This window comes from Bufo gargarizans, chromosome 1, assembly GCF_014858855.1.
Source record: "Bufo gargarizans isolate SCDJY-AF-19 chromosome 1, ASM1485885v1, whole genome shotgun sequence".
Classification (NCBI taxonomy): domain Eukaryota; kingdom Metazoa; phylum Chordata; class Amphibia; order Anura; family Bufonidae; genus Bufo; species Bufo gargarizans.
In genome coordinates, this window is record NC_058080.1 from 249,515,751 (window position 1) to 249,538,091 (window position 22,341).

At 52.1% G+C, this 22,341-nt stretch overlaps 1 protein-coding gene across 1 annotated transcript in view; it reads left to right on the plus strand.

Annotated features, from left to right (window-relative positions):
• Positions 1 to 21,956, plus strand: part of MEIOSIN (meiosis initiator) — a 40,536-nt gene extending 18,580 nt beyond the window's left edge. The window contains exons 2-7 of the mRNA XM_044277595.1: positions 3,234 to 3,323; positions 3,403 to 3,452; positions 8,652 to 8,867; positions 8,943 to 9,100; positions 9,172 to 9,261; positions 21,522 to 21,956. Of these exons, the coding sequence (XP_044133530.1) occupies positions 3,234 to 3,323; positions 3,403 to 3,452; positions 8,652 to 8,867; positions 8,943 to 9,100; positions 9,172 to 9,261; positions 21,522 to 21,711 (794 nt within the window). The 3' untranslated portion in view covers positions 21,712 to 21,956. The remainder of the gene's footprint in view (positions 1 to 3,233; positions 3,324 to 3,402; positions 3,453 to 8,651; positions 8,868 to 8,942; positions 9,101 to 9,171; positions 9,262 to 21,521) is intronic.
• The last annotated feature ends 385 nt before the right edge of the window (positions 21,957 to 22,341 follow it).

The following is a 22,341-nucleotide window of genomic DNA, read 5'->3' on the forward strand; positions in this document are numbered from 1 at the left end:
TGCTGATAACAGGGGCAATAGACTGTATTCTCCTGTCCTACAGTCATCCTCTCCCCTGAAATGGCTGATAACAGGGGCAATAGACTGTATTCTCCTGTCCTACAGTCATCCTCCTCCCCTGAAATGGCTGATAACAGGGGCAATAGACTGTATTCTCCTGTCCTACAGTCATCCTCTCCCCTGAAATGGCTGATAACAGGGGCAATAGACTGTATTCTCCTGTCCTACAGTCATCCTCTCCCCTGAAATGGCTGATAACAGGGGCAATAGACTGTATTCTCCTGTCCTACAGTCATCCTCTCCCCTGAAATGGCTGATAACAGGGGCAATAGACTGTATTCTCCTGTCCTACAGTCATCCTCTCCCCTGAAATGGCTGATAACAGGGGCAATAGACTGTATTCTCCTGTCCTACAGTCATCCTCTCCCCTGAAATGGCTGATAACAGGGGCAATAGACTGTATTCTCCTGTCCTACAGTCATCCTCTCCCCTGAAATGGCTGATAACAGGGGCAATAGACTGTATTCTCCTGTCCTACAGTCATCCTCTCCCCTGAAATGGCTGATAACAGGGGCAATAGACTGTATTCTCCTGTCCTACAGTCATCCTCTCCCCTGAAATGGCTGATAACAGGGGCAATAGACTGTATTCTCCTGTCCTACAGTCATCCTCTCCCCTGAAATGGCTGATAACAGGGCAATAGACTGTATTCTGTCCTCTCTTCCTCATCCTCATCCCTCTCCCCTGAAATGGCTGATAACAGGGGCAATAGACTGTATTCTCCTGTCCTACAGTCATCCTCTCCCTGAAATGGCTGATAACAGGGGCAATAGACTGTATTCTCCTGTCCTACAGTCATCCTCTCCCCTGAAATGGCTGATAACAGGGGCAATAGACTGTATTCTCCTGTCCTACAGTCATCCTCTCCCCTGAAATGGCTGATAACAGGGGCAATAGACTGTATTCTCCTGTCCTACAGTCATCCTCTCCCCTGAAATGGCTGATAACAGGGGCAATAGACTGTATTCTCCTGTCCTACAGTCATCCTCTCCCCTGAAATGGCTGATAACAGGGGCAATAGACTGTATTCTCCTGTCCTACAGTCATCCTCTCCCCTGAAATGGCTGATAACAGGGAGCAATAGACTGTATTCTCCTGTCCTACAGTCATCCTCTCCCCTGAAATGGGCTGATAACAGGGGCAATCGATTGTATTCTCCTGTCCTACAGTCATCCTCTCCCCTGAAATGGCTGATAACAGGGGGCAATAGACTGTATCTCTCCTGTCTCTACAGTCATCCTGCTCCCCTGAAATGGCTGATACAGGGAGCAATAGACTGTATTCCTCCTGTCCTACAGTCATCCTCTCCCCTGAAATGGCTGATAACAGGGGGCAATAGACTGTATTCTCCTGTCCTACAGTCATCCTCTCCCCTGAATGGCTGATAACAGGGGGCAATAGACTGTATTCTCCTGTCCTACAGTCATCCTCTCCCCTGAAATGGCTGATAACAGGGGGCAATAGACTGTATTCTCCTGTCCTACAGTCATTCCTCTCCCCTGAAATGCTGATAACAGGGAGCAATAGATTGTATTCTCCTGTCCCTACAGTCATCCTCTCCCCTGAAATGGCTGATAACAGGGGGCAATAGACTGAGTCTCCCTGTCCTACAGTCATCCTCCTCCCCTGAAATGGCTGATAACAGGGGGCAATAGACTGTATTCTCCTGTCCTACAGTCATCCTCTTCCCCTGAAATGGCTGATAACAGGGGGCAATAGACTGTATTCTCCTGTCCTACAGTCGCCTCTCCCCTGAAATGTCTGATAACAGGGGCAATAGACTGTTATTCTCCTGTCCTACAGTCATCCTCATCCCCTGAAATGTCTGATAACAGGGGGCAATAGACTGTATTCTCCTGTCCTACAGTCATCCTCCTCCCTGAAATGGCTGATAACAGGGGCAATAGACTTGTATTCTCCTGTCCTACAGTCATCTCTCCCCTGAAATGGCTGATAACAGGGAGGCAATAGATTGTATTCTCCTGTCCTACAGTCATCCTCTCCCTGCATGGCTGATAACAGGGGGCAATAGACTGTATTCTCCTGTCCTACAGTCATCCTCTCCCCTGAATGGCTGATAACAGGGGGCAATAGACTGTATTCTCCTGTCCTACAGTCATCCTCTCCCCTGAAATGGCTGATAACAGGGGCAATAGACTGTATTCTCCTGTCCTACAGTCATCCTCTCCCCTGAAATGGCTGATAACAGGGGGCAATAGACTGTATTCTCCTGTCCTACAGTCATCCTCTCCCCTCAAAATGGCTGATAACAGGGGCAATAGACTGTATTCTCCTGTCCTACAGTCATCCTCTCCCCTGAAATGGCTGATAACAGGGGCAATAGACTGTATTCTCCTGTCCTACAGTCATCCTCTCCCCTGAAATGGCTGATAACAGGGGCAATAGACTGTATTCTCCTGTCCTACAGTCATCCCTCCCCTGAAATGGCTGATAACAGGGGCAATAGACTGTATTCTCCTGTCCTACAGTCATCCTCTCCCCTGAAATGGCTGATAACAGGGGCAATAGACTGTATTCTCCTGTCCTACAGTCATCCTCTCCCCTGAAATGGCTGATAACAGGGGCAATAGACTGTATTCTCCTGTCCTACAGTCATCCTCTCCCCTGAAATGGCTGATAACAGGGGCAATAGACTGTATTCTCCTCTCCTACAGTCATCCTCTCCCCTGAAATGGCTGATAACAGGGCAATAGACTGTATTCTCCTGTCCTACAGTCATCCTCTCCCCTGAAATGGCTGATAACAGGGGGCAATAGACTGTATTCTCCTGTCCTACAGTCATCCTCTCCCCTGAAATGGCTGATAACAGGGGGCAATAGACTGTATTCTCCTGTCCTACAGTCATCCTCTCCTCTGAAATGGCTGATAACAGGGGGCAATAGACTGTATTCTCCTCTCCTACAGTCGTCCTCTCCCCGGCCTGACATGGCTGATAACGGAGCAGTGCACCACTTACGGAGAGCACAGGTTATAATTAGCTAATGATGACATCACTGGTGATTATTTATATGTCAAGTTGGTTCCTAGAATCATGTTGAGTATGCTGCAGTGTAACATAGTAACATAGTACATAAGGCCGAAAAAAGACATTTGTCCATCCAGTTCGGCCTGTTTTCCCGCAAGTTGATCCAGTGACCCTCTTTTCTGTTCAGTAGGTCCCTACACCCCACAGTCTTCTTCAGCTGCACCCCTGGAGCTGAGCCCATTGCTACTGTCAACACCTGCTGATTATCTTCCACAAGGTGGGTGCAGGGATTCAGTCTATGGGCACAGGGGCGCAGTTCTGGGATGCTGGCTATGATTTGGGTCCTTTCATTTCAGGTTTATTCGAGGAGGTGGAGATCAGCTCTTGGTCATCTGAAGATGTTAAGGTAAAGGAACCCTGGGGCTGCCAGCAGGGGGCGGCATCCTCACCTGGATCTCACTGTATAGTTGGGTGTCTCCACATCTGGTGTACAATACCTTACCTGGCCTCTGGGGGCAGTCTCCTTGAGTGCAGCTCCATAGCATAGCATGGCACCGTGCACATTGTATTATACCAACAAATACACAAAGCTGCATTTAAAATTCCACATTCACATCCTGTATTATACTCCAGTCACCCGAAGCTGTAGTCACAGAGAATAGGATGGATGGTGTTTCCGTAGGGTCTCTCTTTATGGATTAGGGATATTTTTCCAAGTTAGAGGAGTGTTTCTCTGGGTTAGGAGGTGTACCTTCATGTTATCTCTGGATTAGTGGTGTGTGTCTCCATGTTAGGAATGTATCTCTGGTTAGGGGGGGTTTCTCCAGGCTAGGGGTGCATGTGTATCTCTGGTTAGGGGGTGTATCTCCAGGCTAGGGGTGCGTGTGTATCTCCAGGCTAGGGGTGCGTGTGTATCTCTAATTAGGGGGTGTATCTCCAGGCTAGGGGTGCGTGTGTATCTCTAATTAGGGGGTGTATCTCCAGGCTAGGGGTGCGTGTGTATCTCTAATTAGGGGGTGTATCTCCAGGCTAGGGGTGCGTGTGTATCTCCAGGCTAGGGGTGCGTGTGTATCTCAAGGCTAGGGGTGCGTGTGTATCTCCAGGCTAGGGGTGCGGGTGCATCTCCAGGCTAGGGGTGCGTGTGTATCTCTGGTTAGGGGGTGTATCTCCTGGCTAGAGGTGCGTGTGTATCTCTGGTTAGGGGGTGTATCTCCAGGCTAGGGGTGCGTGTGTATCTCTCGTTAGGGGGTGTATCTCCAGGCTAGGGGTGCGTGTGTATCTCCAGGCTAGGGGTGCGTGTGTATCTCCAGGCTAGGGGTGCGGGTGTATCTCCAGGCTAGGGGTGCGGGTGTATCTCCAGGCTAGGGGTGCGGGTGTATCTCCAGGCTAGGGGTGCGGGTGTATCTCTAATTAGGGGGTGTATCTCCAGGCTAGGGGTGCGTGTGTATCTCCAGGCTAGGGGTGCGGGTGTATCTCCAGGCTAGGGGTGCGTGTGTATCTCTGGTTAGGGGGTGTATCTCCAGGCTAGGGGTGCGTGTGTATCTCTGGTTAGGGGGTGTATCTCCAGGCTAGGGGTGCGGGTGTATCTCTGGTTAGGGGGTGTATCTCCAGGCTAGGGGTGTGTATCTCTAATTAGGGGGTGTATCTCCAGGCTAGGGGTGCGGGTGTATCTCCAGGCTAGGGGTGCGGGTGTATCTCCAGGCTAGGGGTGCGGGTGTATCTCTAATTAGGGGGTGTATCTCCAGGCTAGGGGTGCGGGTGTATCTCCAGGCTAGGGGTGCGGGTGTATCTCCAGGCTAGGGGTGCGTGTGTATCTCTGGTTAGGGGGTGTATCTCCAGGCTAGGGGTGCGTGTGTATCTCTGGTTAGGGGGTGTATCTCCAGGCTAGGGGTGCGGGTGTATCTCTGGTTAGGGGGTGTATCTCCAGGCTAGGGGTGTGTATCTCTAATTAGGGGGTGTATCTCCAGGCTAGGGGTGCGGGTGTATCTCCAGGCTAGGGGTGCGGGTGTATCTCTAATTAGGGGGTGTATCTCCAGGCTAGGGGTGCATGTGTATCTTTGGTTAGGTTATTTCTCCAGGCTAGGGGTGCGGGTGTATCTCCAGGCTAGGGGTGCGGGTGTATCTCCAGGCTAAACCCTAAAATTCCACATTCACATCCTGTATTATACTCCAGTCACCCGAAGCTGTAGTCACAGAGAATAGGATGGATGGTGTTTCCGTAGGGTCTCTCTTTATGGATTAGGGATATTTTTCCAAGTTAGAGGAGTGTTTCTCTGGGTTAGGAGGTGTACCTTCATGTTATCTCTGGATTAGTGGTGTGTGTCTCCATGTTAGGAATGTATCTCTGGTTAGGGGGTGTATCTCCAGGCTAGGGGTGCGTGTGTATCTCCAGGCTAGGGGTGCGTGTGTATCTCTAATTAGGGGGTGTATCTCCAGGCTAGGGGTGCGTGTGTATCTCTAATTAGGGGGTGTATCTCCAGGCTAGGGGTGCGTGTGTATCTCCAGGCTAGGGGTGCGTGTGTATCTCCAGGCTAGGGGTGCGGGTGTATCTCCAGGCTAGGGGTGCGTGTGTATCTCTGGTTAGGGGGTGTATCTCCTGGCTAGAGGTGCGTGTGTATCTCTGGTTAGGGGGTGTATCTCCAGGCTAGGGGTGCGTGTGTATCTCTGGTTTGGGGGTGTATCTCCAGGCTAGGGGTGCGTGTGTATCTCCAGGCTAGGGGTGCGGGTGTATCTCCAGGCTAGGGTGCGGGTGTATCTCCAGGCTAGGGGTGCGGGTGTATCTCCAGGCTAGGGGTGCGGGTGTATCTCCAGGCTAGGGGTGCGGGTGTATCTCCAGGCTAGGGGTGCGGGTGTATCTCTAATTAGGGGGTGTATCTCCAGGCTAGGGGTGCGTGTGTATCTCTAATTAGGGGGTGTATCTCCAGGCTAGGGGTGCGTGTGTATCTCTAATTAGGGGGTGTATCTCCAGGCTAGGGGTGCGTGTGTATCTCCAGGCTAGGGGTGCGGGTGTATCTCCAGGCTAGGGGTGCGTGTGTATCTCTGGTTAGGGGGTGTATCTCCAGGCTAGGGGTGCGTGTGTATCTCTGGTTAGGGGGTGTATCTCCAGGCTAGGGGTGCGGGTGTATCTCTGGTTAGGGGGTGTATCTCCAGGCTAGGGGTGTGTATCTCTAATTAGGGGGTGTATCTCCAGGCTAGGGGTGCGGGTGTATCTCCAGGCTAGGGGTGCGGGTGTATCTCTAATTAGGGGGTGTATCTCCAGGCTAGGGGTGCATGTGTATCTTTGGTTAGGTTATTTCTCCAGGCTAGGGGTGCGGGTGTATCTCCAGGCTAAACCCTAAAATTCCACATTCACATCCTGTATTATACTCCAGTCACCCGAAGCTGTAGTCACAGAGAATAGGATGGATGGTGTTTCCGTAGGGTCTCTCTTTATGGATTAGGGATATTTTTCCAAGTTAGAGGAGTGTTTCTCTGGGTTAGGAGGTGTACCTTCATGTTATCTCTGGATTAGTGGTGTGTGTCTCCATGTTAGGAATGTATCTCTGGTTAGGGGGGGTTTCTCCAGGCTAGGGGTGCATGTGTATCTCTGGTTAGGGGGTGTATCTCCAGGCTAGGGGTGCGTGTGTATCTCCAGGCTAGGGGTGCGTGTGTATCTCTAATTAGGGGGTGTATCTCCAGGCTAGGGGTGCGTGTGTATCTCTAATTAGGGGGTGTATCTCCAGGCTAGGGGTGCGTGTGTATCTCCAGGCTAGGGGTGCGTGTGTATCTCCAGGCTAGGGGTGCGTGTGTATCTCCAGGCTAGGGGTGCGTGTGTATCTCCAGGCTAGGGGTGCGGGTGTATCTCCTGGCTAGGGGTGCGTGTGTATCTCTGGTTAGGGGGTGTATCTCCTGGCTAGGGGTGCGTGTGTATCTCTGGTTAGGGGGTGTATCTCCAGGCTAGGGGTGCGTGTGTATCTCTGGTTAGGGGGTGTATCTCCAGGCTAGGGGTGCGTGTGTATCTCCAGGCTAGGGGTGCGTGTGTATCTCCAGGCTAGGGGTGCGTGTGTATCTCCAGGCTAGGGGTGCGGGTGTATCTCCAGGCTAGGGGTGCGGGTGTATCTCTAATTAGGGGGTGTATCTCCAGGCTAGGGGTGCGTGTGTATCTCTGGTTAGGGGGTGTATCTCCAGGCTAGGGGTGCGTGTGTATCTCCAGGCTAGGGGTGCGGGTGTATCTCTGGTTAGGGGGTGTATCTCCAGGCTAGGGGTGCGTGTGTATCTCTGGTTAGGGGGTGTATCTCCAGGCTAGGGGTGCGGGTGTATCTCTGGTTAGGGGGTGTATCTCCAGGCTAGGGGTGTGTATCTCTAATTAGGGGGTGTATCTCCAGGCTAGGGGTGCGTGTGTATCTCCAGGCTAGGGGTGCGTGTGTATCTCTAATTAGGGGGTGTATCTCCAGGCTAGGGGTGCGTGTGTATCTCTAGTTAGGGGGTGTATCTCCAGGCTAGGGGTGCGTGTGTATCTCCAGGCTAGGGGTGCGGGTGTATCTCTGGTTAGGGGGTGTATCTCCAGGCTAGGGGTGCGTGTGTATCTCTGGTTAGGGGGTGTATCTCCAGGCTAGGGGTGCGGGTGTATCTCTGGTTAGGGGGTGTATCTCCAGGCTAGGGGTGTGTATCTCTAATTAGGGGGTGTATCTCCAGGCTAGGGGTGCGGGTGTATCTCCAGGCTAGGGGTGCATGTGTATCTTTGGTTAGGTTATTTCTCCAGGCTAGGGGTGCGGGTGTATCTCCAGGCTAGGGGTGCGGGTGTATCTCCAGGCTAGGGGTGCGGGTGTATCTCCAGGCTAGGGTGCGTGTGTATCTCTAATTAGGGGGTGTATCTCCAGGCTAGGGGTGCATGTGTATCTTTGGTTAGGTTATTTCTCCAGGCTAGGGGGTGTATCTCTGATTAGGGGGGGGTGTATCTCCAGGCTAGGGGGTGTATCTCCAGGCTAGGGGTGTGTATCTCTGATTATGGGTTGTATCTTTAGGCTAGGGGGTGTATCTCTGATTAGGGGGGGTGTATCTCCAGGCTGTGGGGTGTATCTCCAGGCTAGGGGGTGTATCTCCAGGCTAGGGGTGTGTATCTCTGATTATGGGTTGTATCTTTAGGCTAGGGGGTGTATCTCTGATTAGGGGGGGTGTATCTCCAGGCTGTGGGGTGTATCTCCAGGCTAGGGGGTGTGTATTTCTGACTTAGGGGTTTATGTACCTGTTAGAGGTGTAGCTCCCAGTTAGAAGTGCACCTCAGGGTTAGGGGCCATTCAGGCGACCGTATTTCTGTGTCTGCATCCGTTTTGCAAATTTGCTCAATGGTTGCGAACCCAGTCATTCCAGTGGGGCTGTCCGCATCCATTCCACGGCCCCACAAAAAATATAGAGCATGTCCTATTCTTGTCCGTGTGTGCCATATAGGTTTATGTGGTGCATTTTGCGGAACACACACGGCAGGTATCAGTGTTTTGCAGAAGGCAGGACACTAACAGTTGTCTGACTGGACCCTGAGAGAATCGCAGAGGGTTCCCCATTACCCAGAACCTCACCCCGTGCCTCCTGCTGCAGTCCCCCTTCTTGCATTCTTGTCCGTGTTCAGGACTCTGCCGTGGCCGCAGCCTTCTCCCTGGATCACAGCTATCAGTCTTCTGGTAAGAGCAGCAAGCACTGCCCCCTGCAGTCAGCAAAGGCTAGTGACGTGGAGGCCAAATGCCCGGATCGCAGCCAGAAGCTGCCATTGGAGGGCACCTCAAGATCTGGATTTAGGAGACGAATTCGAGGGTATGGAGCAAAGAACAAAGCCAGGAAACTGCAGGTAACCAGCCGCACAGGCGTGGGGCGCTCTGACATTACTGATATCATAGACATTATTGCCAGTGTCTTCTTTCAGGCGCGCTCCACCACATCCAGGGATGACATGGCGAGCTCCGGTCATGACACAGGGACGGTCCAAAGGTCCCGCACATTCTCCCGGCTGCAGCAGCTTAGGAAGAAATGTGTGAATGGATTCATCATGTTCTGCAGGTTAAACAGGCGTCTGTACCTGAGGTACCCAAGACCACCGAGGTGGGGGATGGGGCTGTAGAGGGACATACGATGTGACTTTCTTGTCCTTCTAGTGCGCACCCGGGCAAAGCATCGACCACCGCAACCAAGGATCTGGCAGAGCTATGGAGAGTGATGTCAGCCCGGGAGAGGCGCCCATATTGGTGAGAGGTCATGTCCATAAGACTGTGGGATCTGCAAACTGGGTCAACCTCCAAAGAATGTCTCCAGTATGCCTCGTTAACCAACCCTGGCCCCTCCTCCTCATAATTACTGCTCCTCATTAGTCCTCGGCCCTTTTTTTAATTACTTCTGGCCCCTCCTCGGTAATGCTGGCCCCCTCCTCACCGTCTCATCATGCCTCATTGACTCTTTCTCTGCCAATGACGTATTTCATAGTCCCTGCAGGGTAGCACTTCAGTATCCAAGGAAGCATGAGATGTCCTGATCCTTACTACTGATACCTGTATCTCAGGCTGTATAGCAGCTAGAGATGGAGTAGGGTCCTGCATTAAAGCTGACAGTGGAAGCTTCAAGAAGGATTGGGATTGGCATTTGAGCTGTGATACTACAACTCTCACTACCAACCCAGTTTCTAAAGGCTCTGTCTCTGGCTGTACGGCAGCCAGCACCGAATAGCATTAAACTGTCACCTCTAAAACAAGACCTGCCGAACATCTCTGCCTGTGATTTCAGCCTGGAGAAGAAGGGACAACAGAGAGGTGCTGACAGGCTGCAGGGAGAGATGGGTGCAGGATGCTGACAGGCTGCAGGGAGAGATGGGTGCAGGATGCTGACAGGCTGCAGGGAGAGAGGTGCAGGATGCTGACAGGCTGCAGGGAGAGATAGGTGCAGGATGCTGACAGGCTGCAGGGAGAGATAGGTGCAGGATGCTGACAGGCTGCAGGGAGAGGTGGAGAGGCATAGATCCTTCTGCTCCTGTATATCTACATGACTCCAGGGGGCCATGGACTTCTTTGCAGGTTATTACCATCCCCCACTACCAGCTCTCTGATTGTCTCATATGGACGGAGGGTTTCCAAGAAAAGGGACGAGAAGACGATTGCGTTCCCTTCTAATCAGCCCTCTGATTACACCACAAACATCAGCTTCCATTTCCACGGGCCTCCTGTCCACAGACCCCACTAGAGAGGAGGTCTAATACTGTCCTTACCAGGCGGGTGTAATACCCGCCATAACCCAGTGGTGGCGCTCTGACTCCGGTGCTGATGAACTGCAGGAGGGGCAGATGTGTCCATAATATGGTGGCAATAGAGCCCCCGCATATGACCCGACTGACAGTGGCCGTAGCGCACTCTATGAGGTCATTGATGGGGTTATACCTTGTATGGTGGGCACGAATGTAGGCCGAGCTCGGGGCATCTCTGAGGGTACCCTGCAGGACCCCCTACCTGTGTGCCGCTCAGTCACACTACAAGCTCCGTGCCGGTAAAGTTGCAGGAAGGCGCTTCTGTGCATTGTGATCCGGTGGCTGACGGCCTCACACTGCATGGCTTCTGTTTCAGTGTGTCTGCGGGGCCCTGCTGCTGCATTGTCTTAGTATTGTCAGTGTGTGAGTGCACACGCTCCGGGGGGTACACACTTATGGTATATACAATGCATTGGGAAAGTCCTCACACCCCTCAGTGTCCTCACATTCTGCCCTCAGTCCCCAGAATGGGACATAAGTCTTCAGCCCCTTTACTCGGGACATAAGTCTTCAGCCCCTTTACCCGGGACATAAGTCTTCAGCCCCTTTACCCGGGACATAAGTCTTCAGCCCCTTTACCCGGGACATAAGTCTTCAGCCCCTTTACCCGGGACATAAGTCTTCAGCCCCTTTACCCGGGACATAAGTCTTCAGCCCCTTTACCCGGGACATAAGTCTTCAGCCCCTTTACCCGGGACAGAAGTCTTCAGCCCCTTTACCCGGGACAGAAGTCTTCAGCCCCTTTACCCGGGAAAGAAGTCTTCAGCCCCTTTACCCGGGAAAGAAGTCTTCAGCCCCTTTACCCGGGAAAGAAGTCTTCAGCCCCTTTACCCGGGAAAGAAGTCTTCAGCCCCTTTACCCGGGAAAGAAGTCTTCAGCCCCTTTTTCCCCCTTCTATGTCTCCTTGAAAAAACGCTGCAGGCGATGATGGAAGAGGATGTGGCACAGGAGGAGGGATCATCCCCACGGTTATCAGGCCGTTCTTCCACAGGTGGCTCCGAGGGTGGGTTCCTGCACCAATAGCGGCCTGGTACCCAACTGTCCAGCCAGGGCACAGGTCTGGAGGATGAGGAGATGGAGGAGGAGGAACCGTGTTCACAGCAGGGTGGCACCCAGACCAGCTCATGGCCATCACTGGTGCGTGGCTGGGGGGATACAGAGGACACAGACGATACACCTCCCACACAGGACAGCTTTTCGTTGCCTCTGGGCAGCCTGGCACACATGACCGATTACATGCTGCAGTGTCTCCGCAACCACCGCCGAGTTGCCCACATTCTAGCTTGTGCTGATTACTGGGTGGCCGCGCTGCTGGATCCCCGTTACAAGGACAATGTACCGTCCTTAATTCCGTCACTGGAGCGTGATGGTAAGATGCGCGAGTACAAGCGCACGCTGGTAGATGCGCTGCTGGTGGCATTCCCACCTGACAGCGGGGGCACAGTGGAAGCACAAGGCAGAGGAGGAGGAAGAGGTCGCCAACGCAGCTGGGGCTCCGCCAGCACCTCAGGGTTAGCATGGCCGACATGGTGGGGCAGTAAGTGTGCACACGCCTACACGGACTGACTGAGGGGTCTGCCCCCTGCAACTTCTGGGTCTCCATATTGGGCACATGGCCTGAGCTTGCCCTCTACTCCTTGGAGGTGCTCCCTGCCCTGCAGCCGGTGCATTGTCTGAACGTGTGGTTAGCGGGGGGATCGCGGACTGGAGCATTCAGGATTGTTATTTATCTTTAGGTATGTGTCGTTATTTCCCTCCTCCTTTGTTTGCAGGGCGATTGTCCTGCTCCTAAGCCAACTTCGGGGCCTTTTGCAGCCCTCAACCCTTTTCTATCACTTTTTTACAGCCATTTTAATGCAGCAAAGTTCGGGTCCCCATTGACTTCAATGGGGTTTGGGGTCAAGTTCGGAACCCAAATTGAACTTTGAAACAAAGTTCGGCAAAACGCCTCAAACTCATCTCTACGCGGGACATAAGCCCCTTTACAGTCACATTAGATCTGTCTGTTTTGTTTGTGTGGTTAAAAGATATCCACAGCCCCCCAGTGACCTCCACAGCCCCCCAGTGACCTCCACAGCCCCCCAGTGACCTCCACAGCTCCCCCATAACAGTGACCTCCACAGCTCCCCCATAACAGTGACCTCCACAGCGCCCCCATAACAGTGACCTCCACAGCGCCCCCATAACAGTGACATCCACAGCGCCCCCATAACAGTGACCTCCACAGTGCTCCCATAACAGTGACCTCCACAGCCCCCCAGTGACCTCCACAGCCCCCCAGTGACCTCCACAGCCCCCCATAACAGTGACCTCCACAGCTCCCCCATAACAGTGACCTCCACAGCGCCCCCATAACAGTGACCTCCACAGCGCCCCCATAACAGTGACCTCCACAGCCCCCCATAACAGTGACATCCACAGTGCCCCCATAACAGTGACCTCCACAGCGCCCCCATAACAGTGACCTCCACAGCGCCCCCATAACAGTGACCTCCACAGCGCCCCCAGTGACCTCCACAGCCCCCCATAACAGTGACCTCCACAGCTCCCCCATAACAGTGACCTCCACAGCGCCCCCATAACAGTGACCTCCACAGCGCCCCCATAACAGTGACCTCCACAGCGCCCCCATAACAGTGACATCCACAGTGCCCCCATAACAGTGACCTCCACAGCGCCCCCATAACAGTGACCTCCACAGCGCCCCCATAACAGTGACCTCCACAGCCCCCCATAACAGTGACCTCCACAGCTCCCCCATAACAGTGACCTCCACAGCGCCCCCATAACAGTGACCTCCACAGCGCCCCCATAACAGTGACCTCCACAGCGCCCCCATAACAGTGACCTCCACAGCGCCCCCATAACAGTGACATCCACAGCGCCCCCATAACAGTGACCTCCACAGCGCCCCCATAACAGTGACCTCCACAGCGCCCCCATAACAGTGACCTCCACAGCGCCCCCATAACAGTGACCTCCACAGCGCCCCCATAACAGTGACCTCCACAGCGCCCCCATAACAGTGACATCCACAGTGCCCCCATAACAGTGACCTCCACAGCGCCCCCATAACAGTGACATCCACAGTGCCCCCATAACAGTGACCTCCACAGTGCCCCCATAACAGTGACCTCCACAGCGCCCCCATAACAGTGACCTCCACAGCGCCCCCATAACGGTGACCTCCACAGCGCCCCCATAACGGTGACCTCCACAGCGCCCCCATAACAGTGACCTCCACAGCGCCCCCATAACAGTGACATCCACAGCGCCCCCATAACAGTGACCTCCACAGTGCTCCCATAACAGTGACCTCCACAGCGCCCCCATAACAGTGACCTCCACAGCGCCCCCATAACAGTGACATCCACAGTGCCCCCATAACAGTGACCTCCACAGTGCTCCCATAACAGTGACCTCCACAGCGCCCCCATAACAGTGACCTCCACAGCGCCCCCATAACAGTGACCTCCACAGCGCCCCCATAACAGTGACCTCCACAGCGCCCCCATAACAGTGACCTCCACAGCGCCCCCATAACAGTGACCTCCACAGTGCCCCCATAACAGTGACCTCCACAGCGCCCCCATAACAGTGACCTCCACAGCGCCCCCATAACAGTGACCTCCACAGCGCCCCTATAACAGTGACCTCCACAGCGCCCCCATAACAGTGACCTCCACAGTGCCCCCATAACAGTGACATCCACAGCGCCCCCATAACAGTGACCTCCACAGCGCCCCCATAACAGTGACCTCCACAGTGCCCCCATAACAGTGACCTCCACAGCGCCCCCATAACAGTGACCTCCACAGCGCCCCCATAACAGTGACCTCCACAGCGCCCCCATAACAGTGACCTCCACAGTGCTCCCATAACAGTGACCTCCACAGCGCCCCCATAACAGTGACCTCCACAGCGCTCCCATAACAGTGACCTCCACAGCGCCCCCATAACAGTGACCTCCACAGCGCCCCCATAACAGTGACCTCCACAGCGCCCCCATAACAGTGACCTCCACAGTGCCCCCATAACAGTGACCTCCACAGCGCCCCCATAACAGTGACATCCACAGCGCCCCCATAACAGTGACCTCCACAGTGCTCCCATAACAGTGACATCCACAGCGCCCCCCCATAACAGTGACCTCCACAGCGCCCCCATAACAGTGACCTCCACAGTGCCCCCATAACAGTGACCTCCACAGCGCCCCCATAACAGTGACATCCACAGCGCCCCCATAACAGTGACCTCCACAGCGCCCCCATAACAGTGACCTCCACAGCGCCCCCCCATAACTGTGACCTCCACAGCGCCCCCAGTGACCTCCACAGCCCCCCATAACAGTGACCTCCACAGTGCCCCCATAACAGTGACCTCCACAGTGCCCCCATAACAGTGTCATCACAAAAATAGCTTGGTCGTTATGGAAACCTGGTGTAAAACCGTGTGGATCTCTCAAAACCTTTCCATCCTAGAGATACGAGACGGTGTAACCCTTTCTCAGCCCCTGATTCACCGTTCCGCCAGATTTGGCCGTTCGTAAAGAGCAGAAATTCCTGTCTATATATGAGGCGGCAGGGTGTACCATGTGACAACGTGGCGGGGGTCTGCTCTCAGTAAATACGGGGGGTTGGGGGTGATAGGACGGTTTCATCATTTAGGTTTTATTTGTATATGTTAAAGAGGACCTTTCACTAAACTAACTATACAGACAGGGAGAGCGGCGCCCGGGGACCCCCCTGCACTTACCGCTATCCCTGGGCGCCGCTCCGCTCTCCTGGTATAGGCTCCGGTATCTTCATAGGCTCCACCCAGGGGAACCTGCCGGCACCTCCTTCTCCCAGGCTGGAGCGCTGGCCAATCACAGCGCTCGGCTCATAGCCTGAGAGGGAAAAAAGCCTCTGAGGGAGAACGGAGCGGCGCCCGGGGATAACGGTAAGTGCAGGGGGTCCCCGGGCGCCGCTCTCCATGTCTGTATAGTTAGTTTAGAAGTTTTATTCTAGTGAAAGGTCCTCTTTAACCCCTTAGGGACACAGCCTTTTTACACCTTAGGACCAGGCCATTTTTTGCAAATCTGACCAGTGTCACTTTAAGTGCTCATAACTTTAAAACGCTTTGACTTATCCAGGCCGTTCTGAGATTGTTTTTTCGTCACATATTGTACTTCATGACACTGGTGAAATGAAGTCAAAAAAATATTTTTTTTTGCACCAAAAAATACCTAATTTAACAAATTTTTGGAAAAATTAGCAAATTTCAAAGTTTCAGTTTCTCTACTTCTGTAATACATAGTAATACCCCCAAAAATTGTGATGACTTTACATTCCCCATATGTCTACTTTATGTTTGAATTGTTTTGGGAATGATATTTTATTTTTTGGGGATGTTATAAGGCTTAGAAGTTTAGAAGCAAATCTTGAAATTTTTCAGCAATTTACAAAAACGACATTTTTAGGGACCAGTTCAGGTCTGAAGTCACTTTGCGAGGCTTACATAATAGAAACCACCCAAAAATGACCCCATCTAAGAAACTACACCCCTCAAGGTATTCAAAACTGATTTTACATACGTTGTTAACCCTTTAGGTGTTGCACAAGAGTTATTGGCAAATGGGGATGAAATTTGAGAATTTCTTTTTTTTGTCAAATTTTTATTTTAACCCATTTTTTTCCACTAACAAAGCAAGGGTTAACAGCCAAACAAGACTGTATCTTTATTACCCTGACTCTGCCGTTTACAGAAACACCCAATATGTGGCCGTAAACTACTGTACGGCCACACAGCGGGGCATAGAGTGAAAGGTGCGCCGTATGGTTTTTGGAGGGCTGATTTTTATGGACTGGTTTATTTACACCATGTCCCATTTGAAGACCCCTGATGCACCCCTAGAGTAGAAACTCCCTAAAAGTGACCCCATCTAAGAAACTACACCCCTCAAGGTATTCAAAACTGATTTTACATTCGTCGTTAACCCTTTAGGTGTTGCGCAAGAGTTATTGGCAAATGGGGATGAAATTGGAAAATTTCATTTTTTTGCCTTATTTTCCATTTTAACCCATGTTTTCTACTAACAAAGCAAGGGTTAACAGCCAAACAAGACTGTATCTTTATTGCCCTGACTCTGCTATTTACAGAAACACCCGATATGTGGCCGTACGCTACTGTATAGCCACATAGCGGGGCGTAGAGTGAAAGGTGCGCCGTTTGGTTTTTGGAGGGCTGATTTTTATGGACCGGTTTATTTACACCGTGTCCTGTTTCAACCCCCCTGATGCACCCCTGGAGTCGAAACTCCCTAAAAGTGACCCCATTTTGGAAACTACGGGATAAGGTGGCATTTTTTGGGGGAGTATTTTTAGGGTAAATATAATTTTTGGTTGCTCTATATTACATTTTTGTGAGGTAAGGTTACCAAAAATTGAAATTCTGATATTTCATCTCCATTTGCCATTAACTGTTGAGGAACACCTAAAGGGTTAATAAAGTTTGTATAATCATTTTTGAATACCTTGAGGGGTGTAGTTTCTTAGATGGGGTCAATTTTAGGGAGTTTTTACTCTAGGGGGGCATCAGGGGGGCTTCAAAAGGGATATGGTGTCAATAAAAAAGGCCATCAAAATCGGCCTTCCAGAAACCATGTCGGTCCTTTCCTTTTGCAGCCTCCCTTTTACGGATACAGCAGTTTACGACCACAAATGTGGCGTTTCTGTAAACTGCAGTATCAGGGTAATAAATTTTAACTTTTGTTTGGTTGTTAACCCTTGTTTTCTTACCGGAAAAAACGGACTGAAATGGAAAAGTGCCAAAAATAGCGGTTTTGGCACAGTTTTTTTGTTTTTTTTTTAACCGTGTTAATCTGGGTAGTTAGGTCATGGGATATTGTTATAGAGGAGATTCTTACGGACGCGGCAATATCTAATAAGTCTACTTTTTTTTACAATTATTTAGGTTTTTGACTATATTATCTTTTTTGATACAACTTTTTTTTTTGGGTATCTCTAAAGTCTAAGTGTAATTTTTTTAATTTTCTTTTAGCCAATTATCTTATGTGGGGGCTCATTTTTTGCGGGATGAGCGGACGGTTTTATTGGCACTATTTTGGGGGCTATATGACTTTTTGATCGCTTGCTATGAAACTTTTTGTTATGTAAGGTGACAAAAAAAAATTTTTTGCACCTATTTTTTTTTTTTTTTTTTTACTGTGTTAATCTGGGGGGTTGGGTCATGGGGTATTTTTATAGAGGAGATTCTTACGGACGTGGCGATACCTAATAAGTCAACTTTTTTTTTACAATAATTTAGGTTTTAGACTATATTATCCTTTTTGATTCCCTAAAAAAAAATTTGTATCTCTAAAGTCTAAGAGTCATTTTCAATTTTTTTTTTTATCTGATTATCTTATGTGGGGGCTCATTTTTTGCGGGATGAGATGACGGTTGTATTGGCACTAATTTGGGGGCTATATGACTTTTTGATCGCTTGCTTTTTATTATGTAAGGTGACAAAAAAAAACTTTTTTTGCACCTTTTTTTTTTTTCTGGACCGTGTTAGGCTACTTTCACACTAGCGTTCGGGCGGATCCGTTCAGAACGGATCCGCCCATAATAATGCAGACGGAGGCTCCGTTCAGTACGGATCCGTCTGCATTATTTTAGCAAAAAAAAGCTAAGTGTGAAAATAGCCTGGGACGGATCCGTCCAGACTTTCAATGTAAAGTCAATGGGGGACGGATCCGCTTGAAGATTGAGCCACATTGTGGCATCTTCAAACGGATCCGTCCCCATTGACTTACATTGAAAGTCTGGACGGATCCGCACGCCTCCGCACGGCCAGGCGGACACCCGAACGCTGCAAGCAGCGTTCAGCTGTCCGCCTGTCCGTGCGGAGGCGAGCGGAGCGGAGGCTGAACGCCGCCAGACTGATGCAGTCTGAGCGGATCCGCCTCCATTCAGACTGCATCAGGGCTGGACGGCTGCGTTCGGGTCCGCTCGTGAGCTCCTTCAACTACTTTTAATAAATTATTTTAGTTTTTTTGGGTGTCTCAAGTCTGAGAACCATTTTTTTTTTTTATCCCATGTCAGTCCTAAATTGGGATATAAATTTAGTACTCCATGGAAGTGTGATACTCCCTGAAGCAACCGTCAATGCAGAGGCCCGGATGATCGGGGCATGTGTCGCACTGAGTAGTCGTGTCCTTCCGTATCCCCCTCCTGCGACACACTCTGCACTTTTTTTGGGTTCGTCCCTTCTTTCCAGTATGGGGGACCACACCTGGAAAGTGTTGGCCAGGGACGATCCGGGCGCCTACAGTTCCCGAGGTACTCCGGCCTGCTCTTTCCCGGTCCGAAAAGATCAGGGCCTTGAGGACTGCCTCATAGAACTGGAGGAATGTCCCTGTGCTGCCAGCGCTTCGGGATAGTACAAAAGAGTTGTACATGGCAACCTGCACCAAGTAGACCGCAACTTTTTTGTACCATGCCCGGGTTTTGCGCATGGCGTTATATGGCTTGAGGACTTGATCCGAGAGATCAACTCCTCCCATATACCGATTGTAGGCGACGATACAATCGGGCTTGAGGACCGTTGCCGCGGTACCTCGCACAGGGACAGGGGTGATGCCGTTACCATGAATTGTGGACAGCATAAGGACATCCCTCTTGTCCTTATACCTGACCAGCAACAGGTTTCCAGTGGTAAGGGCACGGGTCTCACCCCTGGGGATGGGTACCTGGAGGGGGTGGGCAGGGAGGCCGCGTTGATTTTTCCGCACGGTCCCACAAGCGAACGTGGATCTGGCGGCAAGGGACTGGAACAAGGGAATGCTGGTATAAAAGTTATCCACGTACAAGTGGTAACCATTATCCAGCAGTGGGTACATAAGGTCCCACACGAGTTTCCCGGTAACACCCAGAGTGGGGGGACATTCTGGTGGTTGAATCCGGGAATCTCGCCCCTCGTACACACGAAATTTGTAAGTGTACCCTGAGGTACTCTCACAAATTTTGTATAGCTTCACGCCATACCTCGCCCGCTTGGAAGGCACATACTGGCGGAAAATGAGTCTCCCCTTGAACGCAATGAGAGACTCATCAACCACGACCTCCCTTCCAGGTACATAGGCCTCCATGAATTTGGCCCCAAAGTGATCGATGACCGGCCGTATCTTGTACAGACGGTCATGGGCAGGATCACCTCGGGGTGGACATGCTGCATTATCGGAATAATGCAGACATTTCCTGATGGCCTCAAACCGGGAGCGTGTCATAACCGTACTGTAAAGTGGGGTCTGATATAGGACGTCCCCACTCCAGTACAGCCTGGCACTGGGTTTCTTGACCAGGCCCATATGCAGCACGAGGCCCCAAAATGTCCTCATTTCGGCTGCACTGACCGGCGTCCAGCCACCGGGCCTGGCCAAAAAGGAGCCCGGGTGTTGAGTGACGAACTGTTGGGCGTACAGATTCGTCTGCTCCACCATCAGATTTACCAGTGAGTCACTGAAAAAATGACAAAAAAAGTCATATTCAGTGTAGCCCACTGTGGAAATCTGGATTCCTGATTGGCCTACAAAATCAGGAATCACGGGCTCGTATCGCTCTGGGCTACACCAGACAAGTTCACCGGCAGGGTGCTCCGGTGGATTTAACTGGTGGGCCGGGAAACCAGTACGAGCCCCAGAGCTGCTCGTACTAGTGTGGGCCACAGGGTCCCTAACATGGCGGTCCCCTTGCTCCGCCTGGCGGCGTCTCCGCCGCCTTGGGGGCTCATCATCATCGCTAGATGATGAGGAGGATGCGGATGACAACAGGAATGTGGGGTCATCCTCATCCTCACTGGGACTCTCGGACTCGGAGGCAAGCTGGGCGTATGCCTCCTCGGCCGAGAACGTCCGGCGGGCCATAGGGGAGTGTGTGTCTGCGTGTATATGTGCGTGTGTGTAACTCTTTATTTGGTGTGCGTGTGTGAGGGGGCACGGGTGTTCACGAACTCACCCTAAAACTAACAGAAAAAAATAAATAAAACTAACTAAAAAAAGGGCAAAAAAGTGAGGAAAAAAAATTCAAAACTGCTGATCAACCGTCCGAAGTTGATCAGCGGTGGGGTGTGCGATGCGCTTACAGTGGCCGGACGCTAAGTGCCGGTCACAGTCAGCGAACTCAAAAAAAAAAAAAAAAAAAAAAAAAGCACCCCAAAAAAGGTGGGGGGGGGGGGGGCAAGTGGCAGGGGGAGGGGGGCAAGTGGCAGCACCCCTGGGGGGTCTAGGGTCACACAGCTGTGCTGTGGACCCCAGACACCCTAACTAGGGTGATGCAATAAAAAGTAAAAAAAAACTAACTTTCCCTTTTTTTTCCCTGCCTATCCCAAACTTTCCCTAGCTGTCCCTATGTACCTGATGGGGTGCTGGGGCACAGATCGGGTCCTGGGGGCACAGATCAGGGGTGCTGGCAGCGATGGTGGACACAAGCAGGCAGCTCCTCTCTCCTCCGGCTCCGGAACACAAAAGGAGGAGGAGAGGAGCGCCTGCTTCTTTTGAATCTGCCGCCGGACCGCCCACAGACCAATCAGAAAGCGATCCTGAGTGGTGATGTCACCATCACCACTCAGGATCGCTGGATGGTGATTGGTGGAGTGAAATCACACCACCATCACCATCCTGTTCCGGGTTATCGGGTCTTCAGAGACCCGAATAACCCGGAAACGCAGAAAACCGCAGGTCTGAATTGACCTGCGGTTTTTTGCGATCGCATACATGGGGGGGTCACCGGACCCCCCGACGCATTTGCCCCAAGTGCCTGCTCAATGATTTGAGCAGGCACGGGGTTCCGATCGCCGCCGGCCGCGCGGCGGTGATTGAAAATGCACAGGGCGTACATGTACGCCCTGTGTCCTTAAGTACCAGGGCACAAGGGCGTACCTGTACGCCCTGTGTCCTTAAGGGGTTAAAAGTGCAAAAATTATCCTAACACCCCGGCAGAAAACAGGTTAAATGGCCCCTCCTCCTAGAGGCTGGCCCCTCCTCCTTATTGATCCTGACCCCTCCTCCTTCTAAAGGCTGGCCCCTCCTCCTTATTGATCCTGACCCCTCCTCCTTATTGAGCCTGACCCCTCCTCCTTCTAGAGGCTGGCCCCTCCTCCTTATTGATCCTGACCCCTCCTCCTTCTAGAGGCTGGCCCCTCCTCGTGAACCCTCTCCTCTCTCTCTTTCAGTATGAAGGCTTTGCAGTTCAGCCTGCTGAATGATCGTTTGGTGAAGAGCGGCTCCTCGGGGCTCCCACATGAGAACGTCTCTCCGCCAAAACCTGTGTCCGTGCTGCTGGCAGAGAAAGCTCGATACCAGGAAGTGATGGAACCTGGGGCCCAAGATGCAACAACTGATGACCGGAGCACCTTGATGTGATCATCTAAAGACCATATTACCTGCCGATGACTAGAGTCCCCCCATATTACCTGCCGATAACCGGAGTCCCCCCATATTACCTGCCGATAACCGGAGTCCCCCCATATTACCTGCCGATGACCGGAGTCCCCCCATATTACCTGCCGATGACCGGAGTCCCCCCATATTACCTGCCGATGACCGGAGTCCCCCCATATTACCTGCCGATGACCGGAGTCCCCCCATATTACCTGCCGATGACCGGAGTCCCCCCATATTACCTGCCGATGACCGAGTCCCCCCATATTACCTGCCGATGACCGGAGTCCCCCCATATTACCTGCCGATGACCGGAGTCCTCCCATATTACCTGCCGATGACCGGAGTCCCCCCATATTACCTGCCGATGACCGGAGTCCCCCCATATTACCTGCCGATGACCGGAGTCCCCCCATATTACCTGCCGATGACCGGAGTCCCCCCATATTACCTGCCGATGACCGGAGTCCCCCCATATTACCTGCCGATGACCGGAGTCCCCCCATATTACCTGCCGATGACCGGAGTCCCCCCATATTACCTGCCGATGACCGGAGTCCCCCCATATTACCTGCCGATGACCGGAGTCCCCCCATATTACCTGCCGATGAC